At 39.2% G+C, this 22442-nt stretch overlaps 1 protein-coding gene across 2 annotated transcripts in view; it reads right to left on the bottom strand.

Annotated features, from left to right (window-relative positions):
* mnat1 (MNAT CDK-activating kinase assembly factor 1) overlaps positions 1-22442 on the bottom strand; it is a 57132-nt gene that overhangs the window by 32648 nt on the left and 2042 nt on the right. Inside the window, exons 2-7 of one of the 2 annotated variants that reach the window (XM_015374232.1) lie at positions 21343-21474; positions 11534-11686; positions 11090-11163; positions 8472-8575; positions 8204-8344; positions 6715-6846 (exon numbers count right to left, since the gene is read on the bottom strand). In XM_015374232.1, coding sequence (XP_015229718.1) covers positions 6715-6846; positions 8204-8344; positions 8472-8575; positions 11090-11163; positions 11534-11686; positions 21343-21431 — 693 coding nt within the window. In that variant the 5' untranslated portion in view covers positions 21432-21474. The remainder of the gene's footprint in view (positions 1-6714; positions 6847-8203; positions 8345-8471; positions 8576-11089; positions 11164-11533; positions 11687-21342; positions 21475-22442) is intronic. The other variant, XM_015374233.1, reaches the window with a different exon arrangement.

Below are 22442 nucleotides of genomic sequence, written 5' to 3' on the forward strand. Positions count from 1 at the left end.
CAGTACCTCCACTGCACATGTGCAGACACACAAACAGAAATTCACTTGGTTCCCAGGGGGCTTTGGGAGCCGATTGGGACCTCTTCACTAATGCAAGAAGTGATAATAGGAACAAGGGAGAGGAAACTGTGGAGCATAGTGGAGGGAATGAAAATAGGAGCCTTGTTAGGAGCTATGCTAACACCTTCCCATTCTCACTTCCTTCGTCTGCCCCAGAGCTGTCGGTGCTTCTGTATGGATAAAGGGCTTTGGGGTTGCTCACTGGCACGCCAAGCACCAAGTAGCAAGTGTAAAAACTGCTGGCTCCCTCTGCCTTACCAGTTTAAATATAACTCCCTGATCAGTGGCAGCTGCTCCGGCGCAAAGCCCCTAAAGCTGACAACTCCCCTTCCCTGCAGGCTGGGTTCGGCAGGGCCCTCCGAAGTGGGGCCAGACCGTCAGAGGGGGCCGAGGTGTGAATGCACATGTGTTGGTGCCAATCAGGACTAAGTTCTCCATACTCCCCTCCTTATCAAGACCCCCACATGCACTAACCTAGATAACGGTAAATAAATTTTAAAAACTAGAAGGTCATACTCTGTTTTAGCTGTTAATTTTCTTTCTGACAGAACTATGTAGTGAAGATCTGTCAGTTTTTTTCCTTCTGAGTGTGAACAAGGAAAGGAAGATAAAAGTACAAACATCAGTGGGGGTTGCAGTGCGTTTATAGCAACAACTCAGACAGAACAGGTTGGGCCAGTCTGCAGAGCGCGGCCTGCGTCGACAAGCGCATCTGCTGAGCAGAGGTCATGTTAGAGGACTCAACCAGGAGAGCAAACACTGGCCTCGCCGTCGCCCTGCGTGCGGGACTGTGTTGTGCTTTCTATTGCAGGCAAATTCCACTGTCCAAGTGTCCAATAGACTAAAGCCAGAGAGAACCTGGGTTATTTCAGCCAGCCACACATCAGTGTTTAGGGATAAACTTTCCACCCACATTAACTCCACAATGTGTGTGTGTTGCCATTTGTTTATGTGCCTCCTGTTTCAATAGGTGCCCATGTCGGCCTCATCAGGTATGTCAGCTGCTATGCTGCCTGTGGGCAGAGGGCCCAGGCCCCCAGCAGGGCTGGAACCAAGGACCTTTCATCTAAGATGGCGCTGAAAGCCCCTCCAAGGTGGAAAGATTCCCCATCGGTCAGCTGCTTTCCGGAATGGGAGGCTGCAGCAGCTGAGAACAATCCCCCATCAGCTCAAACACACACCCACTGATGATGATGCGCTCTACCTTTACTGCCACAATAACATGTTAATGTTTTTTTTTCTCCCACTCATTTAAAATCTACACCTTAATGAAAGCAGGTGCCAAGTAGACTATTCGATTGCATGATGAGTCTTTGGCATCATGCTCAGCTGTGAGGTCGGCCCTGTATCAGTCAACAAAAAGCCTGTTTAAACAGTGAATCCTCCCACACAGAGCAGATCTTTTGATTTCAGAGGACATCTATTTCAGAAAGACACTTTATTCTTCAAACGCTGTGTGCTCAGACTTAAGGGGGAGGGGCAATGGGGGGTATTTATCCGCATGCACCCGCACATGGATGTTTGTGTGTCTCCTGGTTCAATAGAGCACCTACAAAGTGAGGGATTAGGGAACATTTCCAGACCATTCCTGAGGCAAGACCAGGCCTATCCCATCAAATATCACACCTGGACTCACACCACTTCTTTCCCCCCAGGATTGGCCAACTTCCTCATCCGGCCATTCAACTGTGACGTTAACCCACAGCCGGCCTGGAACATCCGTGTTTGAATAGGAGACTCTCTAAATGCTCCTAAGAAAATTCACCTTGATGTTGGAGTGTGCCAGAGTAAATGAAAATACCTTTCTTCCCAGCACATATTAGAACTAGTTTTTACATAAGATCCTACTTTAAATTTAGTCTAAAAATGACCACAGTGCTGAAGAACTCGCATCCTCTAACTCAATGGACAGGGTGATTAAAGAAAAACGACTGGATGAGAGAGACTGAGGGCACCCATTTGTGTTTTCACTTTTAATTAAAAATAATATAAGAAAAAAAATCACAAAATGCCTCAGTAACATTACATAACCAAACTGTAGAGTGAAACAGAGCATAATCATAAAGTAAGGGAAAAGATTTATGGCCTTCAACATATTTTACAAATGGCATGATGCATCCACCACTATGTCTTAAAGCCCTGAGGGTTAGGAGTGATGGAGGGTCAGTTTTATATGTAGACCGTGAAAGGAAAATTTTCCTCTCATCTTTCATCCATCCAATTTTTCATAAAGACCACATTGGTGGAGTTTATATAAAAAAACAACAAATTTTACCACCTAAGGCAGGGGTCACCAACGTGGTTCCCGTGGGCACCAAGGGGCCCTCAAGGACAACATAGGGTGCCCTCAGCATCTTTTGAAAACAGAACAATTCACCAGTGGACTAAATCTGAAATGTTATTTTTACTGAAGCTCTTATTTTGAAGCATTTATGAAGCATCTTATCACATCAATAAATTAGAACATTTGAGGATTTATATGGATTTCATCATGAGAATATTTAAAAGCAAATTAAAAATGAAAAGAAACAATAGAAATATGTTTATTATCTATGAAGTTCAGGTAAACGCCGACTCCTCTAGTTCATAGCTCAGTATTGGTAGCCCGTCCTATGACTCAGTACCCATAAAGTAGCCCTCAGCCTTATGAAAGTTGGTGACCCCTGACCTAAGGTGTGGATCTCTGAAGATCTACCAGGTACCGTCAGCTTCTTGCCATCTTATTTGATGAAGTTCTGAAGGACGTCCATTTCCCGGCAGGTTTGCATACCCGTTCCATCGTTAGATAATGGGTTGAACAGAGCTCTATGAGATATTTAAAGCTTGGGAAATGGTCTTATAAGCTAAACTTGCATTTTAAGATCTCCATAACTTTTTCAGTGTTCCATCTGCTGTGCTCATTGGTCTTCATGATCTTATTTGTTTATAAAAAATACCTTTACAAACCTTGTTGCCCTTCAGAGAACAGCTGAATGTAAACCTTGGTTTGATTACCCAAAGTTGGACTCTATTTATTAATTAAAATGAAATGTGAAAGCTTTTAGTTGCATTATATTTTATTTGGTGGTATCGGGGAAAAGCGGCAGAATTTATACGTAGGTTAAATCTCAGGTTTTTAAATGTAAATTAGGCTGAAAGCCAACAATCATTTGCCTTCCTGTTCATCATTAAATATGGCATAGTCATAAACTTCCAGTGAAACACAAGTTTGTGAAGGAAAGTTGAAACTTCAACATAATATAAAAAATGTAAAACATATTTTGGCAATAGTAATTGTCTATTTGCATAAAAGTGGCCAAACTGTTTATTTTGTTGCACGGACAGTTACGGGTGTAAAGATAATTACCACAAATGATTTATTGTATTAAAATATTTACCTTTTTGATTTGCTTTTCCAAAATGTCTATCAATACAGTGTTTGCCAAGACCATAACGCATGTAGATACATGCATTCCAGCAATGTGCAGGAACCCACAGTATTTTACTGAAAACCTACCAAGTAAAACAAAGTCATTGCTCTGGACTCTGAAGGGAAGGGAAATCCAAACCAACACTTTCCCCTGACTCACGTCTCTCAGTCTAACCGAGCAGATGCGTGGTGAGAGCTCCGTTCCACTAAGAGCAGCACAAACGAGATGAAGAGAAATTCAAGAAAGAAGCTGGGAAAAAAAAGCCAGGAGAGAAGCCAAGGACAACACAAGTAGGCCATGTTTCTCTCCATCTTTAAGTTTATTTAATTCCCACCTTCTATCAAAAAGTGCAAAGCCAAATCTGGTAGCATAGAAGAAACTATTTCCAATGCAGTTTTGTATAGAGAAAAGTGATGGCTTGCATCAAACTCCAGTTTCAAGCCTTAGACGAGGACGAAGCAGATATCAGCGCCATGCATCACTAAACTGTGAGAAGACAACCGTATCTCATGCGGGCTGCAGTGGACAGACTGTGGATGATGACACAGCTTATCTCATCCCAGTAAAATGAAAATAAATGAGTGAAAACATGAACGACAGCCAAGAAAAAAGTCCTCCTCGCACATCGTGTGCATAAACTGCGGCGCAGCTAAAGCCCGGAGCCCCCATGCTCGGCCCTCGTGGGACCCACCGCTCTCATAGAGGAATGTGATGATGCGAGCGAAGAGGTCAAAGCCCGTTCCCACACTGAAGAAGCACCAGATCAGGTCAAACATGCACTGTTACCATTTTGAACAGTTATTAATGCAGCAATGTTAACAAGTGAGGAAATTAAAACAGGCCTCAACTGAATACACAGCAGAACAAGACGGGCCCCCACCTTGGTACTGCAACAGCCGACAGACTGAATACATTTATCATCATTGAACAACCTGCACTACCTTTTAGTCACGTTCAGCAAGAAAATCTGCACACATTTTACAAAGTGTGCTTTTGTCAAGAAAAAGGAAAAATGTAGCCAATTTCTAAAAGTTGAACTGATGGCAGAGTCCTTAGCAAGAAATCGACTGATTCATATTTTTTTTTGAAGGCTAATGCTGATACGGATTATTCTGGAATCAGTCTAACTGATCCCCGATATGTGCTGCAAATATTTTTGGGCCGATTCCTGAAACCGATATTGCTTTTTCTTCCTCCATTTACATCACTGCATGCGCTTCTCTTTATATCGAGGCATGGCGGCTAAATCTTCGAATGAATCGGTCAATGCGGGCATATATCGACCGATACCAATACAAGGGAAAAAATTGGGTCTATCTTCACTGTTGATTTTCACAAATATTCCAAAGTTATTATTTGCTTACGTTACTAAGCAGACACTTGAAATATCTGCATCAATCGGGAATCTAACTTATTCCAACTAAAGGTTTATTACTAACAAGTCAAAAAAACAAATGCTATTCAGCCAAACTCTGTCCCGAACGTTTAACATCTCATATAAATCTAAGGAATACTAAAACCTCTTTTTTTTTATTTTAAATACAGGTATAGCCTCCATGGACAAAATAGACAAAAACAACCAGGCATGAAAAATTCTTAGCTCAGAAATTCATAGATTTCATAGTGTGAACTAATTTTTTAACTCAAATATGAAAGTATGATTGTCACACAAATAAATGCTAGTAGTCTTGGTAGGTAGTGATCTACCAGACGATAACAAGAGGAGATGCTTTCAGAGCATCTCTATGCAAGTACAGCTGCAGCACAGTTAAAAGCCTGTTAAATGAACACAGTGATGGTTAATGTCCACTCAGTTCCTGCTCATAAAACTTTTTAAGAAGTGGATCAATTAATGTCTCAACTTAATCAAATATTCTTACATTTCAATGCATAAAAAGTTTGGACTACAAACGACAGTTTCCAGAGGTCTCACTTTTTATGTTTCTAAGTTTTAGTCCAAAAAGTACGGAGCCCCTAAAGGGACATGGAGGAAAATATAAACTTTTGCGAGATCCTACAATACTTTTGCAAGATCTTGCAAAAAATAAGCTTTTGCGAGATCTCGCAAAACGTTTTGCCATGTCAGCGAACCGGAAGTAAAACAGACACACAACAGTGGAGGTGCAAAGTGTACTGCTATATGAGGATAACACGCCCATGTGTTAGCTACAACCATGGAGGTTGATTTGGAGAGGTTCTTAATTTCTAGAGAAGTCCCAAAACACGACATTACACAAAAGAAGAGGGACAAGGTCAGTATGCAATCCTACGGAGCCCCTAAAGGGACATGGAAGGAATAAATAAAACTTTTGCGAGATCCTGCAATACATTTGCAAGATCTCGCAAAACTATTGCGGGATCTCACAAAAGTATTGCGAGATCTTGCAAAAAATAAACTTTTGCGAGATCCTGCAATACTTTTGCGGGAGATCTCGCAAAACTATTGCGGGATCTCGCAACACTATTGCGGGATCTCGCAACACTATTGCTGGATCTCGCAAAACTATTGCAGGATCTCGCAAAAGTATTGCGAGATCTCGCAAAAAATAAACATTTGCGATATCCTGCAATAGTTTTGCAGGATCCCGCAATAGTGTTGCGAGATCTCGCAACACTATTGCAGGATCTCACAACACTATTGCGGGATCTCGCAACACTATTGCAGGATCTCGCAAAACTATTGCAGGATCTCGCAAACGTTTATTTTTTGCGAGATCTCGCAATACTTTTTTTTGGTTCATAAGATCTCGCAAAACTATTGCGGGATCTTGCAAAAGTTCTTTTTTTCCCCTCCATGTCCCTTTAGGGGCTCCGTAAAAAGTTCCCTATAAATAGAAAAAGGTTTAGAGATGTATTCTATCAAAAGTTTAAAAGGAAGGAAGGACAGAAATGAAAATAAGGAAGAAAGTGAGAGCTAGAGAGAAGAAATACAACAATGGAAAGAAGAAAGGTAGGACAGAGGGAGAAGGAAAAGTAGGATGATAGGACATGACAAAGACAAGGAAAGGAGGAGGAAGAACTTACAGTATGTACATATTGAGCTAACATGGAAGGAAAGAAGTAAGGGCTCAGGAAAAAAAGAACAAAGAAAAGGAAAAAGAAAGGAAAAACTTGAGGACATGAAGGAAAGGAAGGATAATATTTAGATGAGAGAGAGAAAAAACTCATACTTTACATACAAGCCTTTTCCAGGCCCATTAGAAACCCAATTAATGTCCAAAACATCCACAGTGGTTTTACTTACTATTTGGATTCCAGTTGAAAACAAACTGGTCGGCTTCACATTCTGTTTTTGCTGCTCTATCTGCGTCTCCAGCTGGGCAGCACGAACTTTGTGCTGAGCCAATAAGATGGTGGCAGGAAGCTGAGATTGTTCCTGGAGGGACACAAGTGATTTGGGGAGAGTTCAGCGTCTGTCATGAAAGAGTTTCATTAAGAGCTTTTCCTTCAGAGAGCAACACAGGCGGCAGCCTCCGTCCGTCACTCATCACTGGAGCTAAGATAACCATCAGTAAATGATGCTTTCAGGCAAGCACTCACTGAACTGAAGGCAGAGATATTAAAAAGTTGTGACCGTGCAGCAGACGGCGTCTAGAAAACACAACCTCTAATTAAATGCAAGGTCAGGCACATATGTCTAAGTGCACAAACTACAAGAGCTGGGATCATGAAACAGCCTTCATGCAACAGGCAGGAATGCTGAACCAGTGCCGAGGTTAGGAACGAGCCAGAAAAATAACCTTGAAGGAAAACTCCAAGGTTATCTGTATTTACTAGAAACCTAAAGATCTAAATTTCAAACCACTTTTTAAATAAATATGATCTTTCTTACAGCTCGTCATCTTTCTTTTCTGTTTTATTTTTTAATCTATAGTTAAAAAGTGTAATAAGCCAAAATTAGCTGGTTGATTAGTCTGGTTATTAAGGAAAAAGAAAAGCAAATAGCATATTTTCAGCCATCTGACAGACAGAGCGCAGCAACAATCTGGGCATTCCATTAATAAGTGGGTAAGTAAACTTTTCTTAGTTACTAGTAACCAACCGGTTCAGAACTAAAATTATAACATTTATCTAAGATAAGAAACAATTTCAACAATAGCTTTGATTGTTCAAACATTCTTGGCTTGATCATTTAAATGTTTCTATTAAATCTAATTCAAACTGTGACGTTTAAACATTTTAAAAGAAATGGTAAGAAAATGATAAGAAGCTGCTGCCCTTAACACCAATATGTAAATTAGTGTTTTTACTGATAAGAATACAGTAGATATGGAAACTAAATAGATAAATTCTGGTGCAAATGGTCACAGAGAGGTAGAGATGTCAGAGCCCAGGAGAGTTCCCCTCAGAGGGGGGTCTGAGCTGATCTCATCTGCCTACAGTCAACAGGCGCTGTGCCTTAAACAAACAAGCACACAGCTTAGCCTGCTATCTGTGATGGTGCTTCTGCAGGCAGCTCTGCAGGAACAATAACTTCCAAAGCCCTCAACTCAAAACAATGAAGCTGAAAGGCTTTGGGATCAGAGAATGAGAACAATGCAAGCCACAGTGCAATGACTGGTAATAAGCTCTTAATGGTGTTGCAGGCATCAAGCCTCAGGCTGACTGTGTAAGTGTGTGTCTGTGGATGCGAGGTAAAGTATGCGCAGAAGCTTTTTTTCCCCCTTGTCGTTCCTGATCCCTAGATTTATCAGTTTTAGTCAATTCGGTGACACAACACGTGCATTTCTCACCAGTTCATCCAGCAGAGCCTGTTTGCTCTTCCTCTTGGCCTGCAGCTGCCTCTTCTCCTCCTGCAGCACCTCCAGCCGCCGCTGCTCGTTACTCTGCTGCTCCAGAAGCAGCAGCTCCTCCAGCTCTTCCTGCTCCCGCGTCTGAGGGAGGAGAAGGAAACAGGATCTTAAAAACAACCTGCAACATCACTGACCACAAATCAGAAGTCATGCGAGCTCCAAGCCACGGTCTGGCCTTGTCTAAGGGCGGAGTGGAGATGGAGCATACTAGCTTGGCCTTATTCCTCTGGATGATGTCTTTGTTTTCCCTCTGGTACTGCTCCATCCTCAGCTTGGTGTTCTCCACATCGATGTTGTTTGTTAGGTTGTAAACTGGATGTAAAACAGAAAAAGGAGAACGGATGGCTTTTAACTCTAAAGAAGCAATGCTGTGTAACTATGAAGTCTTTTTAAAAAGGGATAAATTATAATCTAAATATTGCTTCTTGTAATATAAGAGGATCAAAACAATGTAATAAAATAAAATCTGAAAACTTAGCACATAATATGCTTCTGTGCCAAACACTGATCTATTTCTCTTAAACAGAACCAAACACATTAATTTATCACCTGAAAAACAAAATACAGTGGAAGTAATTACAAAAAAATCTATACATAAATCATTATCTTCTGTAGATGGTCAGTTCTATTCATGTCCACTTTATTTCATGCATTTGTAATTGCATTATATCCTCTAGGGCAGCGGTCCCCAACCACCAGGCCGCGGACCAGTACAGGTCCGTGGGTCATTTGGTACCAGGCCGCACAGAAAAAAGTATGTATATATATAAAATTTATCGACGATCAGAGTCTGAGTGATGTTTTATTTTGAAAAATATAAAAAATTGCGGTATTCTCTCCCAATTCCATCAGTCGGTGCATCTGTGCCTCTTGACACAGGTTAATACAGGTTAAGACTCATCCTCTCTATAACATCCTATCTTTGTGAAGCGGGATTTTCTGCAGTTACAATGACCAAAACAAAGCTACGGAGCAGACTGGACATCAGGAGCACACTTCGTCTGTCATTTTCTCCGATTACGCCTAGATGGGACCGGCTTGTTGCTTTATTTTTATGCTGTTTGTATTTGATTTTATGCCAGTCGTATCATTTTACTCTATCGTACCCCGACCCCCCGGCCGGTCCGTGAAAATATTGTCTGACATATAGCGGTCCGTGGTGCAAAAAAGGTTGGGGACCGCTGCTCTAGGGGGCTTCACTTGTAGCCTTCATGGCCACAGCAAAGTGTCTGGACAACAGAGCAGACGTTGGATATTTGGACTGTTTTACAACATCTAGCTGATTGAAGTGGTTCATAAGATCTGTTGAATCCATAAGAGTTCCACTTTCACTGTTAGTGTAGCAAAAACCTGCTATAGGTCAGATGATGACGTCTAAAGTTTCTGCAGATTTTTTTCAGCTCTTTGCCGGTTCCTTTCAAGGCAAACTTGCTTGGACTGCTTTATCCTAGCATGTTAGCAGCTATGAAGTAACTTTATTTCTATACTGTGAAGCTTCTTACTTTTATTTTTTTGTAATTCTTTGAATCCCTAGACAAATGCAATAATGTTCTTTATGAAGCCCTCAAACAGCACTCTTAATCTCACCATGGTTTTATCTAGTACTTCCAAGCTAAATGCCTTGAGCTTTAAACAAGGCAAACAAGGCAAACTAGGCGCTGGTCAACAAATTGCATTGGCAACAAAACAATTATTAAAAATTCCATATTTATTGGTCATGTCACTCATTCAACAAGCGTTAAAACCCCAGCCTTTATGTGGTGATAATACACTTAAAAAAGGTTTGCCTCCACACAAAAAAACATGAGTTACATCTAGCGTGCAAATCTATGCACGTGGGCTGGAAGTAAGCAATTTTCCATGTCAAAGTAGAGTGCAGAGATTAATACCCCATTTACACTACCCTTGAAAAACCGATCCATGCCGAGACCGGTCCGAGCTCGGATCAGTTAACCAGGCCGAGCTCGGTTCTGACGACCGTTTCTGAGGGGCATTATCGCGAACTACTGGAATGGAGTGTGAATCGGGATGTGCAGCCAGATGGAGATGACGCGTTCTGCTCATGCGCTCTTGTTATCAGAGCACCGAGCCAGGGAAAAACCGAGCCGAGCCCACCTCTGGAACTGGTCTGCAGTTAGCTCGGTTCGGTTGTGTCTAGCTCGGTTCAATTCAGTTTTCTTTCCATTTACACACAATAAGTTATCTCAGTTACTAAGCTCGGACCGGTCTCGGCATGGTTTTTCAAGGGTAGTGGAAATGGGGTAAATGGTTTCTGGACAAGAGAACTTTCAAGGCCATGATAACAAAGCCAAACATGTTTATGCTTGTGGTTAAAACAGAAGAAACTCAAAATCATATCACAATTGTAGTTTAGGCCAGAAGAAATGGCACTTTAGATTTTTGGCAAGATGCTGCAATCATGTCACCTGTGTGGGATTTTAGTCTTATTAAGCAGGAAACATCCATATTAAGTAGTGGGTGACCTGGTTTGTGCTTATAATTTGTATCTCATGTTGAAATACGTTTTATTCAGTTTCTTTATTGATATTATATTGCTAAAACTGATATTAAACAGAAGAACTTATAGATTGCAGTAAGTGGTGACTTCTTTTATAACATCATTGTATTTTTACTCCTTTAGAAGCAGAACCAAGGGTGTCAATTGGACACTGATAGGGACATTAGTCCATCCAATTTGAATCTCCTCAGAGGGATTTATTTCTCTGATCCAAAGCACTGCCTGGTCCCAGCGCTGTTAAAAAACTCAGAGCCAATGAGAAACATCAAAGTTATTCCAGATTGAGGCTTTCCTCCTGGGGCTCCTACCTATGTCCTCCACCTGCTCCAGATAGTCGTTATAGTCTCTCAGGCTGGAGAAGTCGAATTCTCTCTTATTATAGCTGTGGAAAACAAAAGGAGCGATCACATGGCAAGCACAGACAACAACAGCATCCATTAAATCAACCATTTTATAAACCATCTCTGCATTCTGCCCAATATACACATGCATTAGAACTCAATTAGGGGGCTATTAAAATACACTGATAAGATGGAGTGAAAGAGGGCAGGGAGGGGCTGCGGAGTAAAAACCTGTCAGAGAAAAGGGTTCTGCCCCCACCCCCCCGGGGAGACTCATTGTCTACAAAACAAACAGTGTAATGAGGAAGACAAAGGCAGCTTAAGAAGTGGGAGGAGGCCTGGAGTAACATATAAACACACAGAACCACACCCCTAATGCTTCACCCCCCCACCCCAACCCAACTCACTCACATTTTCATCACCTTCTTGCGGATCTCTACTTCCTTGTCCACTGAAGCATCTTCGAAGAGCTGCACGCGAAAGTTGCTCTTCCTCAGAGGCGTGTCGCACTGCACGCAGTTCCCCGAGCCACGCACAAACAGCATTTCCACACAGTTCTCGCATCTGCAAGAGGGACAAGAAGACACAAATTATAAGGATGACAACACAGCCAAACAGCTTTGAGTGGCTGCTTGTACAAATAAATTTTTGTACACATTTCTCCATGAATCATCTTTGGAGCAGCGGATGATGATGATGGGAGAAAGGAATATTTCTTCTAAGTGCATGAAAGATGGCCGGGATTAGGATTTGACTGTCGATTAGGCCGTCTCACACTCTCAGACCAGAGAAAATTAGCCTGACATCCATTCTGTCGAGCGTCTGTCTGCACTGGAAAATTTTTGCTTTATTGTTATTTCAGCAAACCTCAACCATTCTGCTGGTGAAGATTCTCAGTCAACCATTCCTCCACGTTGCGTAACAAAAGAAAATCCATCTCAGTAATTTGTGCAGACTTCATGCACAGAACAGATTATATGTTGAGCAATTTGGGGCGGAAAACCTCAGGCTTTTGTGTTTTTCATTTATACCTGATAGGTTTGTGATTTTAAAGCTAAAACAACAAATTTAGAAAATAATTCATTATTTTTTATTATGTCTGCCATATATTTTTGTAATAAAGTTTCATATCCCTCAAACTGAAACTGATATTTTTTCAAATATATAAAGTTTTACCATTAAAGACAACCTGTTATTACAACGGCGTTTCAAGTGTTATGTCTATTTAAAAAGAGGCAGAGCATCTGACCTTTGTACAGAAGTCTCAGTCCTCCATAAAACCCCAAAATCTTACCAGCATGTCTCTTCACTCCATTTCCTCACAGACCATTTTCAAAATAAAGGCGCTAAAGCCACAATTTTCTTCTATTTCATGAGAGGTAGAATAAAAAACAAATAATAAAGATATTGCCCATTTGGTTAAATGGAGGACTAAAACATTATTAATCCTGTTTTCAAAAAGCTGTGATCAATTCCAATAACATAAATAGTTCCCCTGTGAAAACATAATGCATGCTAACGATTTTAAAAAGCAATATGCCCCGATCTGAAAAAATCCAACACCAGACTTCCATCAGTCTGGCAAAGGTTACAAAATCAATTCTAAGACTTTCCTACTCCATTAAACATCAGTGAGAGCCACGATTTTACATCTTACATTTAAACAGACAACATCTTATGATCCTCAAATGATTTGGGATATTTTATCAACTGACAAAATAGGTAGAACTTTTTGCACATCTGAGGTAAAACTATCAGTATTTCAGACAAAGAGCATTGCGCTTCCAGTCAAACATGGGGGTATTTTAAAGATCTGGTCCAGCTTTGCTGCTTTAGGACCTGCACATCTAGCCGTTAGTGATGGAAGCAAGAATTATGTTGTTTACAAGATAATCCTGGAGAAAGTCCAGCTATAATTTTGTGATTTAAGTTCAAACAGGTGTGCAATGCACGGGTCAAACAGGTCAAAAACGCAAAATCAAAGTTTTGAAGCGGCCGAGTCAAACTCCAGACTATGAAACTCGATTAAATCATTATTTGAAAACTGATATTTGTATTAACTTAGATTATCTTTAATTGACATTCAAATGCATTTGATGCAATAAAACATTTACGTGTGAATTAAAAGCATAGGAATGGAAATTTAACATAAAACAAAAATAAAACAGAAGAGTCATAATAAGTTTCTCATCTGGTCTTCATCTTCTCACATAATGCTGGACTTCTAATCGAGGATGAAATTCAAAATGAAAAACTGAGGATCTCCCAGTCTGGAAGGTTTGCTCTATGCATCTTCTCAACAATGTCTAAGGCAGCCTGATCAGCAGGCACACCTGAGGGCACAATCCTGAGTCTAACAATCAATCACACCTTTATGCAGGTAGGCGTTTACCCATCAGTTACACTCAAGTGGAGAGTAGACACTGCAGACAATGGGAATGTCCCTTTGTTTCCCCCTGAGAGACAGGAGAGGCTGGATAAACGTTTGCACAGTCGATCTTTTAATCAAGTCTCCATGGAGCTTTATTGCCACACAAATCCAACTTCCAGCTCATGACCACCCTCACAAAAATGGACATCTGGTTTCCCAAACATCGCCCTCAGTTTTAAAGCACCAGGCATCATCTGAATTTTAGAGCAAATTTGAGAAGAAAAGCATGTTTTTCAGAACACCTCACTGGCGGTATGGTTGAGTCACTGCGTTGCAGTGGAATAGAGCCAAATCAGAAGTAGAGCAGAGAGTTCAGAACAGAGGCATCCTCCAAGACGTTTTACCTAATCAGCAGGACACAAAGCACAAAACAGAGCAAAAGAGGAAAGTGCATAGACATGGAATTTCTCTGTTTACATCTAAAGCTTCCAATAAGGGTCAAACAAACCCAACCTGCCACGACTGAAAGCACTAATACTATCAGGCGTCTGTTTGGCTTGGCCATAGCCAAGCTGAAATGTTGAAAATGAAAGCAAAGCGACGGCCAGAAACATGTGTGGTGTCCAGTTGACGTCTCAGAGGTCGGAGTGCTCCCTGGAAGAGGCAGATGTTCTACGCGGCCTCAGGCTACAGCAGATCTATAGGCCTCACCATATGGAGGTGGATGGAGGGATTCTGCTTGTTTCCACAGGCCCACAAAGAGCCCATTCATCAACACGGGGCAAGGAGCGGGGAGTAGCTTGCCCCCTGCCCCATAAATGGACCACACAACAGAACCCTCTAAAGGGGAAATCCTGTGTAACTCTAGAGTCGAGAGGTGACCCCTTAAAATAAGGGTGGAGACTTTCCGTATTCTGCTCTCTGCCAGCTTTAATGTTCAGAGACATCTTGCCACTGAAACCCTGCTCAGACAGAAAGACGTTTCAGGGGTAGCAGCTTGCCAATTCTATGTCCCAGGGCTGTTGTTGCTGACAGAGGGCTTTGGACTCCTCCCTCTCTCACCTGTCCTGCTCAGAGCTCCAGGCTCCTATCTCTTCATCTGCAGCTGTCAGCAGGTCAGAGAGGGGGGTGGTAATAGGAAGGTAAACAGGGTCCTCCTGGCTCAGCAAAGAGACTCTGCCGGCACATCCCAACACTACCACCCCATTGTCACACAGCCTGCATCTTTGCAGGAAAGAGCCAGAGCAAAGGATGCCTACGGGTTACTCTAATAGAGTCGTTCACCTTCCCAGACCAAAGACTGAGTCCAGACTGCGCTAGGAAAAATAAACCTGGGAAAACAAATTGATCATCAAATATCTGATACAAGGTGTAGCTGAACTTCACAAAACAGGTAAAACATATAATAGGACATCCAAGGACTGTAGAATGCCAATCAGCAGTGTTCAAACATAAACTAAGGAGTGAAATATGAGGGGTTTAGGAAGATCAACAGCAGTTTGAGCCCTTGAAAAGTGTTGATGATGAGAACAAAAAAAAAAAAGTCTCAGAAAATACTAGGGCTGTGCAATATTGCTTAAAATTGCATAAGCATTTCATATCAGTTGATCTTAATAATTATTAAGATAAGCTATTTTTTTTTTTTTTTATTCACTTGAAATTAAGGCAAAAAATAACAAAATGTTTAGTTTTAACTACGGCTGCAACTAACGACTATTTTGCAAATTGATTAATCTGTTGATTATTTTTTCGATTAATTGTTTAATAACCGGACAGCCAAAGGTACCTTAAAGAAGATTTTTTTAACAAAATTAAACGAATTGAAACTCAAACATCTAGAATAAAGTACTTCTGCATAGAGCATATTGACAGACGGAAAAGTTTCTTTTTTGTCTTAAATACAAATTTTTATATATATTTTTTTTTAATCTTGGTAAAATTACTGCTCTAAGTGGGTTGCTTGATCAGCTAAAGCCATGTTTTATAGTTTCTATACTCCAGCTAACAATTAATCGATTACTTAATTAGTCGACAATTATTTAAAAAATTGATTGATCACGATTAATCCGATTAATTGTTTCAGGCCTAGTTCTATCACAACCTATAAAAATATAACCTTAACCTTTAAATATAGGTCAGCTCTACTACCTTAAACATAAACATGGTTAAGATGCAAAGATTTTCCCCAATGCCTACATTACCCAGAATGCCACACAGTTCTGGGTAAGGCTTCACCTAAATGATAAATAAATAATTTAGGTGATATGGAGATATGAAGTGATATTGTTTTATTGTGCTTCCCAAGAAAACAATGAAGAAAATTTGAGCTTTTTAACATAAAGGCTTCAATATCTAGAAGAACTGTTGGTTTCATGTCAGCTTCCTAACCTCAGCGTCCTTGAGGAACTGTTAGAAATATTTTATTTATACTCTGTTTGTTTTTCATGGGTTGTGTACTAAAGAACTATTATGATGTATAATGTGTGATTCATCGTTTATTAACTCTTGTTAAAAATCGTTCCAGATAAAGGTCATGCAATGGACGGGTTGTGAAAGAGGCCTGAACATCTATCACATGTTTCTTCTAAACATGTGTTCTTGGAACAATTCAATTGTAAAACAACCACATGCTTTGTTTTAATATATACATATGTGCTGAGGTTTAAAGTAAGATCATTTTGTTTCCCTTTCCCTTAGTTAAACCTCAGCTTGTGTAATTAGGGACATCCCCTGACTTCAAAAAATAGGGAGGAGAAAGCTGAAGACTGCAGAGTGGGTTGGAGATTTGTAAACTCTGCAGTCTCTTCCTATTCTCCTCGCGAGTAAAACTAAATTAATTGTCTCTGTGCCTTCTTTGTTTCCCTGTATGTATGTATGATGTTTTAGGTGCTTAGACCTGACAGGAACCTTTCAGGCATTTCAAACATACAGTTCATAAAAGGGAAGTCATGGATCTAGCAGAGCTGGAGAAGAATGGAAAGTTTAAATGAAGGGGATCTTCCATGACAACCAGCTAAGACCTCTAGCTGAGTTTGGTTTAGAGCAGGCCACGTTTTATACAACTAGATCGTGTTAACTCTGGATATGAGCTGCTGGATTAGTTCTGTTTCATATTAATTTCTGTAATATTGCTTAAATAAAAATTTAATGCGTTATTTTAACTAGTCAGACCAACTTAAAATGTCAAGTATTTGAATCAATGTTTTCAGTTCACAAAAGATTTATAGTATTAAAGATGTCAAACACCCACTTTAGGACATTTCTGGAGACACAAGTCTGTCCAATAAAAGTAGAGTTAGATTATTATTAGACTATTAAACAAACACTGGTGGTCTTTTCTGATCTATATTTAATCTATTGCCTAGATAGATGTGAACTGGTGATGATAATTATAATAACAATGGTGTCCAACAAGCTACATTTTAGTTCTTTGTGTTCATAGGTGGTCCTCTCTTTAAGCCTCACATTAACCCACTCCTGATCACACCTACATTTGTTTTGCCGAATGTTCAACGCGTCAAATACCAACAGACAAGGGCCAGAAGTCATTCTGCAAACATAATACATAAAACACATCAAGCTCTTCTGATGACAGATGTGCATCCAAAATGTGCTCTGGTGGAGTTTAAATTTAGAGGCGCGGAGCGGAATGACAAAGTAATGTGAGGCTGAACGATACAAGTCAACAAAACTTCCACGGTTTGCTTTTGCTCAGTTTGAATAGCAAAGCACGTGCCTTTTACAGCAATAACCGGGTTTTAATTCAAAAACGTAATTATTCCATATTTAATCTATTTAAAAGCTGTTTTTTTGAAAGGTGAAATGTACTTCTGTCCATTTTCATAGAGCCTAATAACAACAGATGTAATTTGAAGGTAGTTTCTGATTAATATGCTAATATACAAAATCCAAATTCAGTTCAGATAATTCAATCAGTTATTGTAGCTTTTTAGAGCAATGTGATTTGATCCTAATTATAACACAGAACAATCAAGATCAACATAGTGTTGATCATATAACTGGTTAAAGGTGATCTAGAAGCCAAGGGTGCACATTAAACTATATAGAAAAACAACTTGTCAGTTAAACTATTGAGACCTGAGCTGGCTTTTAGATTCTACAAAACAAATATTAAAACGTCCCTAGAATTATATCAGAGGTGACAGAAATAAGGGAACAGACGAATATACCGCATAAATATTCTGTCACACCAGCTCTAAGCAGGAGCAAAGCCAAGGTGACCTGAGCCACAACGTCACTGAAATTGCTTCATTTGCAGAAATGTTTTAATTTTCCTGGATCCAGACCGAGCGAGACGAGCTATGAGCCCCTCTGACCTGATGACCAAGCACCAGCACTTCCAAACGCTACGCTCAATAAGCAGAAGGGAGGGTCGGAAAAGTCATGTTCTTGAGGGCACTAGCTGCAGGACATCCGCTGAAAGGGCACAGCTTCTGATAGGTTTACATCTAGGCTTCTGTAAACAGGTGACAGAATAAGCTAAAGCCTTAACCGCTGATTAAAAATAAACCATGTAAAACTCTACTGACTGATTTGTTTTTACCTGTGATGAAACATTTCTATTCTTCTTAGAAATGCCTCCTAAATTGATTCTTACTAATTTTGTGTTAGTAACATCTTAGAAAAGAAATTTAGTTAGCATCGACAGCTTAGCATCATTTGAAAAACTAGTTTTATGATTTGGGCAAAATGTAAGGAGAGCTGCAAATAATTTGATTTTGTTTTTTATACACTCTGTGTATACAAAATAACAATAAAAGGTGTCTGAGTCTAAGTGGATAAAGACAACATCTTACTTTAAACAGAACCCGAAAAGCTAAGAAAAAGAATCACATTTAAAAAGTTAGTTATGGCTAGAAGATTAAATCCATTCTTCAACAACCTAAGGATTTGAAAGGCAGTAAATGCACACTTGTTAAGATTACGAACCAACAACACAACCTTGAATGAAATCTTCTCTAATGCAGGCAATACAAGCTCCAACATCCACAAATACCCTCATTAGTATGTGGTTAAACTTCCTTTAAGTCGCATCTCAACCACTCGCAGCCATCAAAGAGGTTTTGCCAGCACTCTGGCTGGATCTTTGAAAACTATCTTGGACAAAATTTGCAGAGTTAATTGGATTCCTGGCAGAGATTCAGTTCCAAAAATGGTTTAGAAAATTTCAATAGATATGAGAAGGACACAGCTATGGGAAGAGCAATCTAGAAAGCTAAATGTCAGGATGCTCTTGCAGTTTTCTAAGCCATATGCCATTCCTGATTCAACCAGTAAATAAACCCAAGTGCCCTGAAATAAAGCAAAAATCTTCTACTACTGCACCCCAGGACTGTGTTTCATGTCATTGTCCTAATAAAGCACATAACTATCTGCAAGTACCAAAAACCAGACCCAAATTATTGTCATCAAATGAAGGAGTTTAATGAAGATGTTCAGGAAGCCCACAATTAAATGAAAATTGTTCACATGGCACGGTGACTGTCAATAATGGAGCCTGCTTAGCATCACAATGAACTAAGGGGTTCATAACCAAGAATAAAGTCCTTATTTCAAAATCAGTATCTTAATGTTGGCCTTATATCTGCAGCACCCAGTATGGACAGGCAAAATATCCTCTGGAGAAATGTTTAAGGGGCAGAGGAGACAAAGATTGAGCTATTTGTTCAAACCTTTAAGAACATTTTGGAGCAGGGATGTCACCAATGAGTATTTTAGGATTGTATCAATCTGTTGATTTTTTTTTTTTTCAATTAATGGTAAGATAGCAAAAGGTGCCTGAGAGAAACTTTTATACAGAATTTAGACCATGTAAAATTAAAACTGTTCCAGTTGATAAATTCTGGATAATCACAGACAAACAAAAGGTTTTTCATCATAAATGCAAAATCTATATATTTTTTACTATTTTGGCATATTCACTGCTCTGATTGGGATGCTCTTTTAGCTAATGGCATATGTTATTCTGTATATCTCCAGCTAATGATTAATAGATTACTAAAGCTGACAATCATTTTATTAATCAAGTATTATTGTTTCAGCCCTAATTTGAAGGAGCCAAAGAAGCTTTGAAATCTAAGAACACAAACTGTACAAACTGTCACGCACGGTGGTGGCAGTATCATGCTGTGGGGCTGCTTGATTGCCTATAGTATTTTGCACTGCATAAGCATTGTTATTTTAAATACGGACATTCATTTTTTCTCTCCGTGTTGGACTACGATGACATGATTTATATTGAGTGTTGCTCTCTTGTGAAAAGGCTGGACTTAGAATATTAGTTATTTTTGTTTTATAATTAATGCAAGACTCTTCTTTCCAATTGTACATATAAGTTTAGGATGGGTTTCTTTAAAGTAGAGAAGTGCTTGTTTCTACTCTTAAATGCAAAAGCTTGATCTGGTCTTTTAGCGTCCCAGATTTTAATCCATTTATCATACTTGGTATGAGGATCCAATTGAATTTTCCCAAAAAGAATAGAAGATTAGGTAAAAAAAAATACACAACTGTTTTTTTGTTCTGCTTCACATATTTGTTAGTTATAAAATATCAATGTTAAAGACAATTCCCACTCTTTAGATTCATGAAACCGCTTTGTTTTGTGTTTTTTTTTCTGGTTTTGAAATTACAATGAACTGTACTTGGTTTTGGTTGGTTTTAGCAACCAAAACCAAGCATTCTCTCTGTTTTAAAACAGAGAGAATGCCAATATCATCATAAGATTAAAGGGATTATAACAATGCAACAGACTCCTTAGATGTTATATTTCAGGTGCAGAACTTCTCATATTAATAATGAATGCAACCAATGAGAGACTTTGCTGATTGTTCTTTTAAAAATCCAGGAAAATGTTAATTTCCAAATACACTTAAGAATCTGGAAAATGATATACACCCTTAGATAATGAAAAAAAAGGTACAAAATGTTTGTTTCTCATTAAGTTATTAAACAATAACAAAGTAATTTAACTACCTATGCAGCACCGATTCGCTGCTAAAATCCTCTCAAGGTACTTTTCAAGTCGACTAGTATGGTCTATACAGGGAAACATAGAATTAATCCCATCAGATTTCAGATATAGATTCCTAATCTGTATAAATCTGAATAATCAATATCTCTAAATCTTATTTAATATCCTCCTTTTGAGCTTTTCTTTGCAAAACTTTCAGATTATTCTGTTTTTCTTGGGCTGCTGAAAAAGTTGTTTTATGCTTACATTCTGTCTTACTGATATTAAATAAGCATCAGTGCTTCTATGAAACTGTAGGGGGAGAGTTGGGTTACATCATGGACAGATCCCCATAGAGTCACACAGGTAAAAACAACCCATCCAGCTGACCCAGCAGGCATGTTTAAAACTGTAGGAGGAAGAAACGCTTGGCTGGGATTTGAACCGAGAACCTTCATGCTGCAAAACAGTTTTACTAACTGCGTCACTGTAGGCATGCACAATAACAAAATAGAGAGTTAATCTGTTATGTTAACAATATATCAGATTTTTATTCTATAAAATGTAAATATTAGGCTAAATATCTTAATAAGAACGTGTCAGCGATAGGATGGGTGCATTTAAGCAGTAATCTGATCAGGAGTTCATTTTTACAGGTTTAGTTTAATTTAACAAGGTCTGAAAGGAGAAGAAAGTAAACTATCACTCTTTTTTTGGAATAAAACAAAAACAAACGCAAGCAATTGAATTCAATTAAACGCTAAAACCAGGTTAGATGCTCCTCTGCTGACATCTAAGTGCTGTCTCTCAGTTTCCCTGTGGATTATTCCATAAACTCAGCTTTGTTTTAGAGAAATAATCCCGGTTATCAGGACTCACAGCGTGTGGCCGCAGACGTTCACCATCAGCTTCAGGGACGGGTTTCGGTACTTGGTGGTTTTGCATCTCGGACAACCTTGGTCGTCCATTTTTCCCTTCTGTTTGAGACAGGCTTCAGAAAAAAGTAATCATCTGTAAGATAAGAGCACCGAGGAGAGCTAAGGCGTCACACCAAAAGCGCTCCGGTGGAAAACTGCTCAATAACAATGGTTCCTATTCCGCAGAAGAAAAAAAAGTGAAATATCTCGATGTACATTCTGGTGTACATACAAACAACAGCTTCATTTATAAATTCAATCTTCTTTGATAGCACTCAATGAGCATCCCTTGTCTTCATATGGCATATACCAACTCTACAAGAGGGGGGGGCAATCCTGAAGCGAACTAAGGGCCCCAAAAACCATCAAGGAAAATCTATTTTTTAATTCTGACATGGACAATATATTTTTTTAGTTTTTTTATGCATTGATTAAGAATGATAATACTGTCATTTTTGACATGACAGATTCAGCATACATAATCTAGCATTTTTTAGGTGCTTAAAATGTATTTCTTTAGATTTTGAATTTACAGTTTACAACATAAATCTTAGAAAAGCTGCAAAACTAAAATATTATTTTTACATTTTGTGTTATCATAGTTAACTTCTGATGCAATTAGTTTAAATGTTTTTTAAATTAATTTGTTTACAAATACATCTCAGCAAATAAACAATAATCAATCGTCCATTAAAGTGGAACAGGGTGGTGATGGTTTAAACAGGAAGAGAATTGTCCCTAAAACACCTTGCAAAAACTTTCTAAACTTTTCACAATCTGAGTGCACCTCTTGTTCACAGTCACCTTTATGTAAAATCACAGATTTTCTGAAAAATGTTCATCTGGACATTGAACTACCTCTTTTTTTATTTAAATGTAAGTATTTGGGCTGACTGTGATGCTGAAAAATAATGCTTTTTACCTTGACAGTAACCTTGATTCAATTTTGGATAAACGTCAACCCACAGCATGATGCCACTACCATGTTTCACTGTGTTCCCAGTACTATGATGTTTTACATGTAACCAGAAATTTATTTTATTTTCCAACAAAGCATTCCTT

Source organism: Cyprinodon variegatus, unplaced genomic scaffold, assembly GCF_000732505.1.
Source record: "Cyprinodon variegatus isolate N-32 unplaced genomic scaffold, C_variegatus-1.0 Scaffold99, whole genome shotgun sequence".
Lineage (NCBI taxonomy): Eukaryota > Metazoa > Chordata > Actinopteri > Cyprinodontiformes > Cyprinodontidae > Cyprinodon > Cyprinodon variegatus.